This window comes from Myotis lucifugus, unplaced genomic scaffold (assembly GCF_000147115.1).
Source record: "Myotis lucifugus unplaced genomic scaffold, Myoluc2.0 scaffold_1049, whole genome shotgun sequence".
NCBI classification, from domain to species: domain Eukaryota; kingdom Metazoa; phylum Chordata; class Mammalia; order Chiroptera; family Vespertilionidae; genus Myotis; species Myotis lucifugus.
In genome coordinates, this window is record NW_005872097.1 from 101,821 (window position 1) to 117,976 (window position 16,156).

The window sequence follows — 16,156 nt, forward strand, 5'->3', positions numbered from 1 at the left end:
GAACACGGTGGGAAAGACGGCTCAGCACTTCTCAGCTGGGGGGTGCGAGGGGCTCAGGGGCCCAGGCCTCCACTGTGTCCCTGAGCTTGCCCCACGGATGCCCTGAGCCTGTCCCTCTGCCAGTGTGGGCTCCAGCGTTGGCCCGTGCAGCGGGGTTCCTCGGGGTGGGGCTCAGGGGCGGTGACGGGCAGCGAGGATGCCATCCCCCGCCCCCTGCCCCCTGCCCGCAGGACCGGCTGAACAGTGAGCAGAGCCAGGCCCTGCAGCACCAGCAGGAGGCCGGCCGCAGCCTGAAGGAGGCCGAGGTTCTGCTGAAGGACCTCTTCCTGGACGTGGACAAGGCCCGGCGGCTAAAGCACCCACAGGCCGAGGAGATCGAGAACGAGTGAGCGGAGGGGCTTGGGCTCAAGGATGGAGGCGGCGGGGGTCCCGGGGGAGCCCCTGGCCCAGCCCTGACCCGCCGTGTCTCCATGGCAGCATCAAGCAGCTGCACGAGCGGGTGACCCAGGAGTGTGCCGAGTACCGCGCCCTGTACGAGAAGATGGTGCTGCCGCCCAGCGTGGGGCCCAGGGTGGACTGGGCGCGGGTGCTGGAGCAGAAACAGGTCAGGGTCCTCCCCGATGTTGGCGACACCTCAAGGAGCTGGAAGTCACGCCCAGCAGTAATCAGAGCAGTGCAGAGTGTCATCAGGGGCCCCACAGGATGCTTGGACCGGGAGGTGGTTAGGGGTCTGGGAAGGGAGAGAGCAAGGAGACAGTGCAGTCAGGGAAGACTTCCTGCAAGAGGAGGCTCAGAGGCCTCAGAGGGGTGGAAAGGCGTGGCTGGGTTGGGGTGAAGTGGTGAGGAGAGGACCCTGGGCGTGAGAGGAAGTGGGGTTTTCTGGGCGGGAAGACAGGACCAGATCACAGGCACCTTCACCCCTCACCCTGGGTGAGGAATTGTGCTTTGATGCCACAACAGAAGGGGTGATGACAGTGAAGGGACAGTGGGGGGGCATGGGCAGAGCAGGAGACGCTGAGACGGGGCCGGGAGGAGGCAGGGCAGAGCCGGAGACTTCTCAGAGGCTGAGACCCAAACCCTGGGGACCAGTGGGATTCGGGGACCGCAGTCATGGGGATGCCAAGGCCTCAGCTAGGGCCACTGGAGAAAGGCATGTCCCCAAGGGTGAGCCGCCGGCTGTTCACCCAGGATATCCTCCTGGCTCGCCCACTTTCTGCGGCGCCACCTGCTGGTGGGGTGCGGGAGGGCAGGCCGGGCGGAGCTGAGTGGCCTGTTCCTCTGCAGAAGCAGGTGCGCGAGGGGCCCTACGGGCCAGGCATGGCGGAGCTGGAGCAGCAGATCGCTGAGCACAACATCCTGCAGAAGGAGATCGACGCCTACGGGCAGCAGCTGCGGAACCTCGTGGGGCCGGTGGGTGAGCCTCCGCACACGCACCCCAGCCCCGGCTCCCTTCTCCCATCAGAGGCTGGGCTAGCCCGCTGGCCTCTGGGGTGAGGGAAGGAGAGGGGGGCCTCCCCCGTCGGCCCAGGAGGGGTGGTCGCCCCTCCACCCGCCTCTCACTGGGCCTGCATCTTCCCCCCTTGGTTGAGGCAGGATGCGAACTCCATCCGGAACCAGTACCGGGACCTACTGGTGAGCAGGAGGAAGGGCCGGGCTGGTGGGCCGGGAGCGGGCGGGCCTGGCTGCCTGCACCCTCGATGGGCCAGTGTTTCTGGGTGCGGCCTGATGGTCCCCCGTCTCTCTCCGAGCACAGAAGGTGGCCGCGTGGCGCGGGCAGAGCCTGGGCAGCCTGTACACGCACCTGCAGGGCTGCACGCGCCAGCTGAGCGCCCTGGCCCAGCAGCAGCACCGCATCCTGCAGCAGGACTGGAGCGACCTCATGGCGGACCCCGTGGGCGTGCGGCGGGAATACGAGGTCAGCGGGGAAGAGAGAGGGGCGGGTGGGGGACAAGGGCGTCCTCAGGCTCACTGCCCCCCCCCCCACTCTCCCCAGCACTTTAAGCAGCACGAGCTGCTGAGCCAGGAGCAGTGCGTGAACCAGCTGGAGGACGACGGGGAGCGCATGGTGGAGCTCGGGCACCCGGCCGTGGGGCCCATCCAGGTGCCCGGGCCAAAACCCCTCAATCCAGGGCTCCCGGGAGGCTGGGGGCCGGGAGGGAGACACGGCCCAGGTTGAGGGCAGCAGGCAGGGCCAGCAGGGTGGGCGGTGGGCGGTGGAGCGACCAGGGTCCGAGGGCTCGGTGCTGCCGTCCCAGGTCCACCAGGAGGCCCTGAAGATGGAGTGGCAGAACTTCCTGAACCTGTGCATCTGCCAGGAGAGCCAGCTGCAGCACGTGGAGGACTACCGCTGGGTGAGCGGGGCGGGCGGGGCCGGGAGATGCGGGGCGGGGGCGGAGGGGGGCACCAGGGCCCGGCTGGAGCACAGAGGTGCCTGGAGAAGACACAGGACACGCGCGTTGCGGGAGGCAAGGCAGCTCGTGACAACGGCAGGTGCCTCTGTGCCCAGGTCTCCGGGGGAAGGTGATGTCACACCTGCGCTCTCTACAGGGAAACGCCCCAAGGCAGAGAAAGTTGGTTCTTACGAGTGAAAAAAGGCGTTGCTCTTTTTGTCTAAACCATAGATAGACACACATGACGGACAGACAACCTGTCTGCGGTGTTAAACTTTCATGGAGGTGATGGGGAAATTCAGAAAAGAATGTCTACAATAAACACCTCCTTAGAAAAGACAATAGTAAGAAGTGTTGAGAAACATTGATTTAATGGACGACAGGAACTTTTTTTTTGGTAATTTTCACCCCAAATTTTCGAGAGACAAAAGCCAAGGCGTTTTCCTTCCTTTTTCTGGATAAACCACACCACCATGTCGCCCCATCGACAAGAGTTCCTCAGTGTCACCCAGCTGGGGGGCGTTTCTTTTTAAAAAATATGTCTTTATTGATTTCAGAGAGAAAGGAAAAAGGAGAGAGAGAGAGAATCATTGATCGGCTGCCTCCTGCATGCCCGCTACTGGGGATCGAGCCTGCAACCCGGGCACGTGCCCTTGACCGGAATTGAACCCGGGACCCTTCAGTCCGCAGGCCGACACTCTATCCACTGAGCAACACCATCCAGGGCTGGGGTGTTTTTTAAAACACATCCCCAGGCCCTGGCAGGGTAGCTCAGCTGGTTAGAGCCTCGCCCCAATACACCGAGGTTGTGGGCTGGATCCCCAGTCGGGGCACATGCAAGAGTCAACCCATGGAGGCATCAGTAAGCGGAACAACAAATCCATGTTTCTCTCCAGTCAATTTAAAAAATAAAATAAAAGCACCAAAAAAAATCATCAAAGCACATCCCCAGCTTCTACCTCCTGAGCACCCATCCTGGGCACCCACCCGGGTCCCAGCCCAGGTTGCAGCCAGAACCCCCTGGGGCTGGAGGGAGGCGGAGGCGGCGGCCTTCACCTGGGCAGGAATTCCGGACAAGGCCGGGCTCAGAGAGGAGATGAGGTTCAGTGAACCACAGGTGCCCGCGGGCAGAGCCCTCAGGTAGAAAGGCCCGCAGCCCGGGAGAAGGGCCGGCGGTGCGGGGACCGTGGCGGTTCGGGTCGGCCGGTCGGCATGTAGCTGTTCTGCGGGGTTGGCGGGCAGCGGGGGCCCTGGGCTCTGCTTCTCACCCACCGACCTCAGTTCCAGGAAGAGGCCGACTCCGTCAGCCAGACCCTGGCAAAGCTCAGCTCCAGCCTGGACACCCAGTACGGCCCTGCCCCTGGGGGGGCCCCAGGCGCCCCCACTGAGCTGCTGCGTCAGCTGGAGGTGAGACAGCCCCACCAGCCCCTGCACCCCACTCCTGGGAATCGGCCTGCCTGTGTGTCTGGGCCTCACCCCTCCCGGTGCCTATCCTGCCCGAGCCCTGGTCTGGGGGACAGGAGGAGGGGGTGCTCTAGTCACCAGCAAACTCTGTCCCTCCCTGGGCCTCAGGTTCCTCCCCTGTAACATGACAAGGCCTCCAGGATTGCTGAGCCCCTCCCGCTCCTACGCTGAGGCCTGGATGGCTCTAGGCAGCCCCCCTCCCCCCCCAACTCTGCCCAGCAGACCCCAGGGTCCAGGCCCCAGGGAGGGGCCCCTTTTACTCTGCTGACCTAGAGACCCTCTTCATGAAGGCCAGGTCCCTGGCTCTCTTGGGGGGCGGGTTTGGGGGGCCTGGCCTGACCCCCCACTGCTCGGCACCCCACAGGCAGAGGAGAAGAAGCTGGCCGCGGCCGAGAAGACCATTGGGGACCTGCAGCGGCGGAGCCAGGAGGTGGCCCCCCTGCCCGCAGCGCAGGAACCCGCCCCAGCAGCCTCTGCACGTGGACAGCATCTGTGACTGGGACACCGGAGAGGTACAGGCTCAGCCCGCCCCGCCCCGCCCCTTTTCATTCCCACCACCACCCCTGCCTGTGCCCCAGCTCCTGGCCCCCCACCTGCCCCTGTCCCCAGCCCCTACCCCATCATGGCCTTGATCCCTTCTCGGCCCGCCTCTGAGCCTAAATGAGCCCCTCCCCCCTGCTCCCAGGTGCAGCTGCTGCGGGGTGAGCGGTACACGCTGGTGGACAACACTGACCCGCACACCTGGGTGGTGCAGGGCGCGGGCGGGGAGACCCAGCGCGCCCCAGCCGCCTGCTTCTGCATCCCAGCTCCGGACCCTGCGGCTGTGACCAGGGCCTCCAAGTGGGTCTGCCTGGGGAGACGCCGGGGCAGGGGCAGGGGCAGGGGCAGGCTGCGGGCCCACACTGGCCCTCTGGGGTTTGAGGCCTTGCCTGGCCTTCGCCTGGCATCTGTGTGGGGTTGGGGGGATCGAGGGAGGAGGGGCATCCTTCTCTGAGCTCCTCCTCCATCCAGGCTGGCCGCGGAGCTGCAGGCCCTGAAGCAGAAATTGGCCACAGTCCAGAGCCGCCTGAAGGCCAGCGTTACAGAGCCCTGCCGGCCTGGCCAGCAGGGTACCGAGGGCTGGCGGGGCGGGGGGCGGGGGGCAGTGGTGGCCCTGGGTTAGGGAGGTCTGCTCTGGGGATCCCACCTCCTGTTGGCAAGTCCCTGGGGCAGTCCCTCCCTCAGTGAGGCCCTGCCCACCCCCTTCCCGCCCTACCCCGCACGCATGTGGCCCCTGCGGGCACTCAGGGAGGAGCCCCTCGGGCAGATGGGCAGAGGCAAGGTGGGCCCTGCACCCTCACAGCCCCTGTGCCCCCAGTTCCGACGGGCCCGGCCACGGCTGACCCGCAGGCCCAGAAGCTCCTGACGCAGATGACCCGGCTGGACGGGGACCTGAGGCAGATAGAACGGCAGGTGCTGGCCTGGGCCCGGGCCCCGCTGAGCCCCGCGGCCCCGCTGGAGGACCTGGAGGGCCGCATGCGAAGCCACCAGGTGGGTGAGCGCGGGCAGCGGAGTAAGAGGTGGCCCTGCCCGGGGGCTGCAGGAACTAGGTCCGGCAAGTGCAGGGGCAGCCGGGGGACCGAGGCTGAGGAAGGGAATGCCCAGCCCAGGGGTCACCCAGACTGGGTCCTGCCTGGCTCCTCACTGACCAGCTCTGTGACCCTGGGCCATTCGCTTAACCTCTCTGGGCCTTGGTTCCTCACCCTGAAGGCACAGAATATGCAGCTCATCTGGTTGTTCGGAGGATGAAGTGGAGTAAGGCCCGGGGAAGGTTCTAGAGCAGTGGTTCCCAAACTTATTTGGCCTACCGCCCCCTTTCCAGAAAAAATATTACTCAGCGCCCCCTGGAAATTAATTTTTTTAAAATTTTAATAGCAATTAAACAGAAAGATATATGTATTAATGTTTCTACCTTTTTCGTAAAATATAGTAAAGAAAGGTGTAAATTAGAAACATTGAAGTTTGAAATTATGAAACTATTTATTGAACTCAGAATAGAAAGGTAATACAAAAAAAGTTAAAACAAATGCACCTGTGGCCATCACCGCCCCCCTGGATTGCTGCAGTGCCCACCAGGGGGCGGTAGCGCCCACTTTGGGAATCACTGTTCTAGAGGGCCAGGCCCGAAGTCAAGGCCCTGGATGTGTCCTGGGAGGGCCCTAGGGCAGCAAGAAAGCCCGGAGCATCTTGGGGTGTTATCTCCTGGGAGGCGGGGAGTGGGGTGGAGGGGCCTCCCTGGAGAGGGCAGAGTGTGTGAACAAGAGAATTACTCCAGCCCTCGCTGGATAGAGCGTCGGCCTGCAGACTGAGGGGTCCCAGGTTCAATTCCAGTCAAGGGCACATGCCCAGGTTTCGGGCTCAGTCCCCAGGAGGGAGCGTGCAGGAGGCAGCCAATCAATGATTCTCTCTCATCATTGATGTTTCTATCTACCTCTCCCTTCCTCTCTGAAAATCAATAAAAATATAAAAATAAAAAAAGGAACTGCTTGGAGTGCTCACAGGGAAGGCCCTGTCCTCACACCGGGTGGGGGAGGGGGAGCCCAGACGGGAGGGGGAGCAGCGTGGGTTTGGCCTTTCACGTACTAGTACATTGTCTGGGTTTGGTTTTTTAATTTGGACCCGTGCTGCTCGCATGGCTGTGTGACCTGGGACTTGACTGCACAGTGAACAGTGGGGGGTGGGGGGGGAGGTGGCACCTGCTGGGCCGGCAGGAGGGCGGGAAACCCACCTGCCCAGAGCACAGACCCCGGCCCCGCCCACCCCAGGGCACCGCCCAGCAGCTGCGGAGCCTGGGAGCAGAGAAGGAGGCGGCGCAGCGGGAGTGTGAGGCCTTCCTGTCCGCGCGGCCAGTGGGCCCTGCTGCCCTGCACCTGCCCGTGGCCCTCAACAACGTCAAGAACAAGTACAGCGACGTGCAGGCGCTCTGCAACCTCTATGGGGAGAAGTGAGTGCTCTGGGGCGAGGGGTGAGGAGCAGGAGGGACGGCTGGGCGGGCAGCAGGGGTGTGGCCAACGGGGTGCCTGACCCTCGGCCTCCCCTGCGCAGAGCCAAGGCCGCCCTGGGCCTGGAGCGGCAGATCCAGGACGCGGACAGGGTCCTCCGAGGCTTCGAGTCGGCGCTGGCCCAGGAGGCCCCCCTGCCCGCCGGCCCGGGCGCCCTGCAGGAGAGGGTCGGCGAGCTGCAGGTGAGGGGTCGAGCCCGGACAGGCCTCGGGGGGAGGCGGCGGGTAGAAGGCCCACCTCCCGTGTCCCTCCTCCCCCAGCGCCAGCGAAGGGAGCTGCTGGAGCAGCAGGCCTGCGTGCTGGGGCTGCACCGCGAGCTGAAGGCCACGGAGCACGCGTGCGGCGCGCTGCAGAACAACTTCCACGAGTTCTGCCAGGACCTGCCGCGCCAGCAGCGCCAGGTGCGGGCCCTCACCGACCGCTACCACGCCGTGGGCGACCAGCTGGACCTGCGGTGAGTGGCTGGGCCGGCCGGGCTCGAGGCACGCCCCCACCCTGCGCAGCAGCTGCGGCTGATCTTGGGCTGGTGACTTCACCTCTCTGAGGCTGTTTCCTTGCCTCGAAAATGGGGTAATCGCAGCCCCTGCTCCCCACGCCCCACAGGTGGTGCCTGGCAGACCGGGGGGTCCATCTGTGCAGGCCCAGCTCCAGCACAGGGCCAGCGTCAGGGGACCAGCATGGTGGTCACTCAGGCCTCCCCCGAGCCCCCCTTCCTGGCCCCAGAGGGCAGCTCTCACCTGCTCCGGCCTCGTCCTCCGCAGGGAGAAGACGGTGCAGGATGCGGGCCTCACCTACCAGCAGTTTAAGAACTGCAGGGACAACCTGAGCTCCTGGCTGGAGCACCTGCCCCCCAATCAGGTGCGGCCGAGCGACGGGCCCAGCCAGATCGCCTACAAGCTGCAGGCGCAGAAGGTGAGGGGACCTGGGGGCAGGACAGACCCCTGCCCAGAGCTGGGGCCTCAGCCACATCCGCCTCCCTGGCAGCCTCTCCCACTGGGAGAGCCGCCTGGGGGGCTGGTGCCCGGAAGCCCTAAAGCTCAGACTACAAAGGTCTTGGGCCAGCACCCCCCTACACCCCCCCCAAAATGCTCCGCTTTGCCCCCAGAAACGGCCAGCCCGTGGCTGTCTGGCCCGAGGTGGGCGGTGGGCTCTATGCTCCTGGCGTCACAACTCCTACTGCATCCTCCTCCTCCCAGCTGCCCCTCCCACGCACTGGCCATGAGCCCGGGGCTGGGGGACAGCCCGGCCTGGGCAGCTCAGGCGGCGGGAGGCGTGTGTCACAGGCCATGGTGCTGTGAGCGCTTGGTGAAGCCAGTGCCCTGGGAGCCCTTGGCGGGACACGTGTGGGTCAGGGCGAGTGGTCTGGAGGCCTGAGGAATAGGCCGGGAGGGTGAAATGTCCGAGCCGCGGCCACAGTGGGTCCGGGGAGGGAAAGGCAGTTTCCCACAGACCCCTCCTGCCCTGCCGCTGGCCTGGAGGCACCTGGCTGGAGGGGAGTCCTGTGCGTGGTGCTACCTGACCCCCGACTCTCGCCTGTTCTGAGCAGAGGCTGCTGCGGGAGATCCAGGGCCGGGAGCGGGACAGGGCCGCGGCGTCCCGCCTCTCCCAGGACCTGCAGGAGGCGCTCCAGGTGAGTTTTCCTCCGGTGGGTCCCTCTTTATCCACCCTCCCCTCCCCCGCCAGTCCCTGCCGTCCCACCCCAGCCTCCCTCCCTGACCGCAGCCTGTGTCCCTTCTCCCTGCTCAGGACTACGCGCTGCAGGCGGACACCTACCGCTGCTCCCTGGAGCCCAGCCAGGCGGGGTCGGCCCCCAAGAGACCCCCCGTGGCTCCCCTGCAGGAGAGCATCCAGACCCAGGTGAGGTGGGCCCCAGCTCTGTAGCCTCGGGCGGGAGCTGGCCTCAGGCGGGGGCTGACCTCGGGCGGGAGCTGGCCTCGGGCAGGGGCTGACCTCGGGCGGAGCTGACAGGCCCTCTGCCCTCCCTTCGGCCTCCCAGGAGAAGCAGCTGACAGAGGCCTACACGGAGGCGGTGGCCGTGCACCAGGAGCAGCTGCACCAGCTGGAGTTTGCCAGGAGGATGCTGGAGAAGGTACGGAGGCCGTTCTGTCCCCGCAGGAGGAAGCCTGGCCAGCTGTTGGCCCAGCCGTCTTCCTCTCTCCTCTCCTCCTTCCCCGCCTTCTCAGGCCGGGGTTCTGCCGCCCCCAGGTCTCCCCCCAGCAGCTCTTCCAGGCTGGGCTCCATCTCAGAGGAAGGTCCCGGAGGGTCATTCAGGGGCTCACAGCTCAGCCGCTGGGCAGCCCCCCAGTGGGAACAGGAGAAAATCCCTCAGTCTTCAGCCTGAGGTCCCAGCAGAGGGCAAGAGGCCCCCTAGTCTCCTCTCCATCACTCTTGGTGACTGCCCGAGGGGCTCGCCAGCTTGTCCTGCCCAGAGGGGTGACCCAGCATCCCCCAGAGGGGCGTGGACCCATTTCTGGGAGCCCGGAGGGACGGGGAATGGGGAAAGGTTGGGAGGCGACACGTTTCCTTGCAAACTTGGCCCGGACCCTGCCTCGCATCCTGCCGTCCCGGGCTGGACGGGTCCCCTCTAAACCCTGCATCCAAGCACCTCAGGTCTCAGCTCCACCTCCCAGAACCTACTGGGGAGGATGTCTCAGGAAGCAGGAGGGTCTCTGCCCTCCACCGTGCTCTCCCCTTCTTCCCTCTCTGCAGAAGGAGCTGAGTGAGGACATCCGGGTGGCCCACGGGGCACAGCAGGGCTCTGAGGGCCCAGCCCAAGCGGGCAGGGAGGCCGAGGCCCTGAAGTTGCAGCTGGAGGAGGAGCGGAAACGGGTGGCCCAGGTGCAGCGCGAGCTGGTGGGGCAGAGGGACCGGCTGCTGCAGCTGCGGACCCAGCGGCCCTTGGAGAGGCTGGAGGAGAAGGAGGTGGTGGAGTTTTACCGGGACCCCCAGCTGGAGAGCAGCCTGTTGCGGGTGAAGTCCCAGGTGGAGGACGAGAGCAGGAAGCGGGCCGGCCTGCAGGCAGACCTGGAGGTGGCGGCCCAGAAGGTCGTCCAGCTGGAGAGCAAGAGGAAGACCATGCAGCCTCACCTGCTGACCAAGGAGGTGACCCAGATCGAGAAGGACCCGGGTCTGGACAGCCAGGCGGCCCAGCTCAGCGGGGAGATCCAGCACCTGGGGGCCGAGAACGCCGCCGTCTCCGCCCGGCTGGAGCAGCTCAAGGCGGAGCTGCTGGCCCTGGAGCAGCAGGAGGCGCAGGTGAAGGAGAAGGTCGTGGTGAAGGAAGTGGTCAAGGTGGAGAAGGACCTGGAAATGGTGAAGGCAGCCCGGGCCCTGAGGCTGCAGATAGAGGAGGACGCTGCGCAGAGGAAGAGGGCGGAGCAGGCCGTGGCCGAGCTGCAGGCTCGCATCGGGGACCTGGAGCGGGCCATCAGCAGCGTGCAGCCCAAGGTGATCGTGAAGGAGGCTAAGAAGGTGGAGCAGGACCCAGGCCTTGTCAAGGAGGCGGCCAGGCTGCGGGGCCTCCTCGAGGGGGAGAGGAGTAAGAACGCGGCGCTGGCCAAGGAGCTGAAGGAGCTGCAGGGCAAGTACAGCGCGGAGGCGAAGCAGAAGCCCAAAGTGGAGCTCCAGGAGCGCGTCCGCGAGATCTTCCAGGTGGACCCAGAGACGGAGCGGGAGATCGCGCGGCTGCGGGCCGAGCTGCAGGAGACGGCCAGCAAGCGGAGCGGCGTGGAGCGGGAGGTGGAGAGGCTGCTGCCCGACCTGGCCGTGCTGCGGGCCCAGAAGCCCCAGGTGGAGTACAAGGAGGTGACGCAGGAGGTGGTCAAGCACGAGAGGAGCCCCGAGGTGCTGCGGGAGATCGACCGCCTGAAGGCTCAGCTCAACGAGCTGGTCAACACCAGCGGGCGGGCCCAGGAGCAGCGCATCCGGCTGCAGGGGGAGCGCGATGAGTGGAAGCGGGAGCGGTCCAAGGTGGAGACCAAGACGGTGAGCAAGGAGGTGGTGCGGCACGAGAAGGACCCGGTCCTGGAGAAGGAGGCCGAGCGGCTCCGCCAGGAGGTGCGGGAGGCGGCGCAGAAGCGGCGGGCCGCCGAGGACCTGGTCTACGAGCTGCAGAACAAGTACCTGCTGCTGGAGAGGAGGCGGCCCGAGGAGAAGGTGGTGGTGCAGGAGGTGGTGGTCACCCAGAAGGACCCCAAGCTCCACGAGGAACACAGCCGGCTGAGCCGGAGCCTGGACGAGGAGGTGGGCCGGCGGCGGCAGCTGGAGCGGGAGGTGCAGCAGCTGCGGGCGGGCGTGGAGGAGCAGGAGGGCCTGCTCAGCTTCCAGGAGGACCGCGACAAGAAGCTGGCCGTGGAGAAGGAGCTGCGGCAGCTGAGCCTGCGGATCCAGGAGCTGGAGCAGCGGCCTCGCGCGGTGCAGGAGAAGATCATCATGGAGGAGGTGGTGCAGCTGGAGAAGGACCCGGCGCTGGAGGAGTCCACGGGAGCCCTGCGGCAGGACCTGGACCAGGAGAAGGCCCGGGTGGCCGAGCTGCACCGGGAGTGCAAGAACCTGCAGGTCCAGATCGACGTCCTCCAGAAAACCAAGTCGCAGGAGAAGACCATCTACAAGGAGGTGATCAGGGTGGAGAAGGACCGCGTGCTGGAGGGCGAGCGGTCCCGCGTGTGGGAGATGCTCAACAGGGAGCGCGCGGGCCGGAAGGGCCGGGAGGAGACGGTGCAGCGCCTCCGGGAGCGGATCGACAGGGCCGAGGCGCTGAGCAGGACCTGGGCCCGGGAGGAGGCCGAGCTGCAGAAGGCCCGGGCCCAGGCGAGCCAGGGGTGCAGGCAGCTGCAGCAGGAGCTGCGGGAGCTGGAGCGGCAGAAGCAGCAGAAAGTGCTGCAGCTGCAGGAGGAGGCGAAGCTGCTCAGCCAGCGGTCGGAGGGCGAGCGGCAGCGGGCCACCCAGCAGGGCCAGGAGCTCGCGCAGCTCAAGGCGGCCATTCTCCAGGAGAAGGACCAGATCTACACGAAGGAGAGGACCCTCCGGGACCTGCACAGCCGGGTGAGCCGCGAGGAGCTCAACCAGGAGACCCAGACGCGGGAGACCAACCTTTCCACCAAGATCTGCATCTTGGAACCCGAGACGGGCAAGGACCTGTCCCCGTACGAGGCCTACAAGAGGGGCGTCATCGACCGCGGCCAGTACCTCCAGCTGCAGGAGCTCGAGTGCGACTGGGAGGAGGTCACTACCTCGGGCCCCTGCGGGGAGGAGTCGGTGCTCCTGGACCGGAAGAGCGGGAAGCAGTACTCCATCGAGACCGCCCTGCAGTGCCGGCGCATCTCCAAGGAGGAGTACCACCTCTACCGGGACGGCAGCCTCCCCATCTCCGAGTTCGCCCTGCTCGTGGCCGGGGAGACCAAGCCCTGCCCCTCGCTCTCCATCGGCTCCATCATCTCCAAGTCCCCGCTCACCTCCCCGGGCCACCAGAGCGCCAGTTCCTTCTCTCCCGGCTTCTCCTTTGGGCTGGGCGACGACAGCTTCCCCATCGCCGGCGTCTACGACACGACCACCGACAACAAGTGCACCATCAAGACGGCCATGGCCAAGAACATGCTGGACCCCATCACCGGGCAGAAGCTGCTGGAGGCCCAGGCGGCCACGGGGGGCATCGTGGACCTCCTCAGCCGCGAGCGCTACTCCGTGCACAAGGCCATGGAGCGGGGGCTCGTTGAGAACACCTCGACGCAGCGGCTGCTCAACGCCCAGAAGGCCTTCACCGGCATCGAGGACCCCGTCACCAAGAAGAGGCTGTCGGTGGGCGAGGCCATCCAGAAGGGCTGGATGCCCCGGGAGAGCGTGTTCCCGCACCTGCTGGTGCAGCACCTGACCGGGGGGCTCATCGACCCCAAGAGGACGGGCCGCATCCCCGTCCCGCAGGCCGTGCTGTCCGGCATGATCAGCGAAGAGCTGGCCCAGCTCCTGCAGGACGAGTCCAGCTACGAGAAGGATCTCACCGACCCCATCTCCAAGGAGCGGCTGAGCTACAAGGAGGCCATGGGGCGCTGCCGGAAAGATCCCCTGAGCGGCCTGCTGCTCCTGCCCGCGGCGCTGGAGGGGTACCGCTGCTACCGCTCTGCCTCCCCCACTGGGCCCTATGCGCTGCGCTGACGGGGTGAAGTCATGGGAGTGTCTATGAGGGGCGGGTAGGGCTGCAGGCACCCCGCACCCCAGAGCAGTCTACCCCAGGGGGTGGGTCTTCCCTGATCCCTGTTCTGTTACTCAGCATCCACGGTGTTGGGCTCCCTCCCTGACTTGGTGCCCAATTCATCCCAGGCCCCGAAATCAGCAGATCTGTTCCTCCCCACCCAGTACTTGCAATAAACGAATTCTCCCAGCGTCTCGTTCGCCTTTGGGAGTGCAGAGTGGACCTGTCTGGGGATGAGTCCTTCCCACGTGGGGGGTGGGCACGCCCACTGGGTCCTAGCACACGGGTGCCCCTCTGACTCGGAGGGAGGGATGTGCTGGCAGGCCATGGAAGGAGGTGGCAGATGGGCAAGTCCTTGCTGTGCCCCCAGCAGAGAAACACGGGGACACTCAGAGCATCACTTTTATTTCCTGCTCTTCAATCCAGAAGCAAACAAAGGTACACATATCCTAGGTGACAACTACTTACAACAGCCACACACACTGGTACCAGGAAACGACCCTCCCCCGCACCCTCCTTCCGGTTAAACTTGGGACTCAACTCTTCCCCCAAACATTTTAAATCCAAAAGGCCAGCAGAGGGCGCCCTTCCCCTCAGGGTCTGGCCCTGCAGCGAGGGCTGGGCAGGCGAAGGGCGGAGGAGCGCCTTGCGCGCAGCAGCATTGGCGGGCCAGGCTTCCTGCTTTCCTTGGCCGGCCGCCCCCGCGCCAGGAGACCCAGGGCCTGTCACACCCCCTCGCACACGGAGCTTCTGTGCCCCCGTCTGGAAACGGCACCGTCAAACCCAACAAACAACACAGGAACTCGCTAACTTGTTGGCAGGACGAACCCAAACTCAGCCCTCTGGCGGCTGATGCAAATTCCTTAGAGCTTTGCCCTCTCCCCAGACATGTCCCCCTTCTTGGAGGCAGCGGGGCGGCCGCTGGAGAGAGGCTCCGAGGCGGTGGCCTCCCGCATCCTCAGCGGCAGAAGCGCTCCAGCACACACTGGTGGGGGGCCAGGGAGGTCTCCGTGGACGAGAAGTACGGATGGGCCAGGGCGCCTTTGGCCGAGATCCGCTGGCTGGGGTCGTACTGCAGGAGTTGCTGTGAAGGGAGGAGGAGGAGGAGAGGAATCAACCCCCCGACCCCCAGGCTGGAGGGCCCCCAGCCCCAAAGGGCTGCCTTCAGACCCAGAACTGCACAGAGCCGCCTCCTCCCAGCTCACGGGCCAGCTCTGGACACTCCTGGGACGTGGAGACCAAGACTTAGCCCTGGTCCAGCCCTGCTGAGTCCGTCTCCCCTCTGTACTGCGGCTTCCAGGCCCCCCCCTACTGTAGCTGAGACAGACTTCTCTCTGTGAACCAGCAAGTGGGGGGCCAAAGCTGCCGGGTGGGGGAGGAGGAGCAGCCAGGACGGCGTGCTAAGAGCTGGCGGCAGTCTGTGCGGGGCTGCTGGCACCCGGCTGGTGATCACAGGCTTCTGGAAAGTGGGACGTGTGGCCTGACGATGGAAACAGAGCCCCGCCTGCCTCGGCCCGACACCAGAGAAAGGGAAAAGGTGCCTCAGAGCCTTTGTGGGCGACGAGGCGGTTCTGCTCAGGCCTCGGGCAGTCTGGCCTGGCCAGCCCACGGGATCCGGATGGTGCAACAGGAGGGCGTGGCAGGGGCCCAGGCAGCAGGAACGGCCGGGCGTGGGAGTAACGCTGTGGAAGGCACGGCGGGGAACACTGACGCAGGAGGGGTGGTCCCCGCCCGGAAAAGCTCAGTTCACATGGGGTCAGAATGACCACGGGAAAGTGACCAGGGACACGAGGTAACAGGGAAAAGGGCCAGGATCACTGCAAACCCCACACAGCCGACTAGGAGAGACGTTTTAGAAGGAACGGTGAACGCTGGACTTTCCGTGGGCGAGGTCTCCAGGTGGAACAGTCAGTCCACACAGGGACAGGACAAGCCAGTGCGGGCCGGGGTCAGAAAGGAGGCCAGCCTGGACTCGGGCGAGCCCGGGGTGGCCTGAGGCACCGGCGAACAGAAGGGACACTTGTGGCGGGAGCAGCAGCTGGAGCAGGAGGCCCTCTTGCCCTCCCGCCACCGCCCGGTACCCACCTGGAGCAGGTCCTTGCCCTCTGGCTCCAGATTGGGCACCACATCCTCCAGCCCCTTCCGGGTCCACTTGGGGAAGCTGCCCTTATAGTCCGGCAGCTGGGTGACTCCCGGCCACGTGGCTTCGCTGGGCGTCCCCAGGGTCCGAAAGATGCGAAAGAGCTGGTCGATCTCAGAGTCTCCAGGGAACAGAGCTTTGCAGGTCACCTGACGGGGGAAGCGGAGAGGTGTGGGGTCCACGCCCTCATCCCTCGGAATCCAACACCAGAGCGGAGGCCAGACCAGCTGTGCTAAGGCCCCGGCCTCTCTGGGGGAAGGCCCCAGTCCCTAGCCAGTCCCTTAATCCACCTCCAACAGGCGACTCGGCCCCCCCCACTCCTGCAGGTCCCTCCCTGGCCCCGTCTGCCCCTCTACCATCTCTGCGAAGATGCAGCCGATGCTCCAGATGTCCACCGCTGTCGAGTAGAACTTGCTGCCCAGGAGGATCTCGGGGGCGCGATACCAGAGCGTCACCACCTGCAGGGGCCAGGCGACCGGTTACTCAGGGCAGCCGAGGGCGCCGGGCACTCCCCTTCAGCCCCCTGCCCTCCCCGCGCCCGTGGACCTCGTGGGTGTAGGTGCGCAGGGGCACCCCGAAGGCCCTCGCCAGCCCGAAGTCCGCCAGCTTGATGGCGCCCAGCTCGTTGATGAGCAGGTTCTGGGGCTTCAGGTCGCGGTGGATGACCCGGTGCGCGTGGCAGAAGTTCACCCCCTGCAGCAGCTGGAAGAGGTAGCTCTGGAGCAGGGAGGGGGGCTGGCTGAGCGGCAGCGGCCGGCTGAGCTGGGCCCCCCGATCCCCGCCCCCCCCATACCTTGACCAGGTGCAGCGGGAGCTCGGACACGGGGGTGGCGTCCATGAACTTCTTCAGGTCCTGGCTGAGGAACTCAAACACCAGGTACAGCTTCTTCTCGCTGTGCACCACGTCCAGCAGCCTGGGGGGGGGGGGGGGCGG

General features: G+C 65.8%; 2 protein-coding genes across 2 annotated transcripts in view; one reads left to right on the forward strand and one right to left on the reverse strand.

Annotated features, from left to right (window-relative positions):
- Positions 1 to 13,302, forward strand: part of EVPL (envoplakin) — a 14,905-nt gene extending 1,603 nt beyond the window's left edge. The window contains 21 exon segments of the mRNA XM_014449157.1: positions 17 to 385; positions 478 to 604; positions 1,285 to 1,410; positions 1,594 to 1,632; positions 1,754 to 1,915; positions 1,994 to 2,101; positions 2,256 to 2,351; positions 3,672 to 3,797; positions 4,219 to 4,296; positions 4,298 to 4,366; positions 4,540 to 4,694; positions 4,866 to 4,963; positions 5,212 to 5,384; positions 6,659 to 6,837; positions 6,939 to 7,077; positions 7,156 to 7,349; positions 7,657 to 7,807; positions 8,442 to 8,525; positions 8,642 to 8,752; positions 8,892 to 8,984; positions 9,605 to 13,302. Coding sequence (XP_014304643.1) covers positions 17 to 385; positions 478 to 604; positions 1,285 to 1,410; positions 1,594 to 1,632; positions 1,754 to 1,915; positions 1,994 to 2,101; positions 2,256 to 2,351; positions 3,672 to 3,797; positions 4,219 to 4,296; positions 4,298 to 4,366; positions 4,540 to 4,694; positions 4,866 to 4,963; positions 5,212 to 5,384; positions 6,659 to 6,837; positions 6,939 to 7,077; positions 7,156 to 7,349; positions 7,657 to 7,807; positions 8,442 to 8,525; positions 8,642 to 8,752; positions 8,892 to 8,984; positions 9,605 to 13,045 — 6,118 coding nt within the window. The 3' untranslated portion in view covers positions 13,046 to 13,302.
- A 166-nt stretch (positions 13,303 to 13,468) lies between these two features.
- Positions 13,469 to 16,148, reverse strand: CDK3 (cyclin dependent kinase 3). Its single transcript, XM_006107176.2, has 5 exons — positions 16,016 to 16,148; positions 15,769 to 15,939; positions 15,579 to 15,680; positions 15,168 to 15,371; positions 13,469 to 14,166 (listed from the first exon to the last, which is right to left on the reverse strand). Exons 1-5 carry the CDS (start codon positions 16,058 to 16,060, stop codon positions 14,041 to 14,043), a joined length of 648 nt encoding a protein of 215 aa, XP_006107238.2. The 5' UTR covers positions 16,061 to 16,148; the 3' UTR covers positions 13,469 to 14,040.
- Between the last annotated feature and the right edge of the window lie 8 nt (positions 16,149 to 16,156).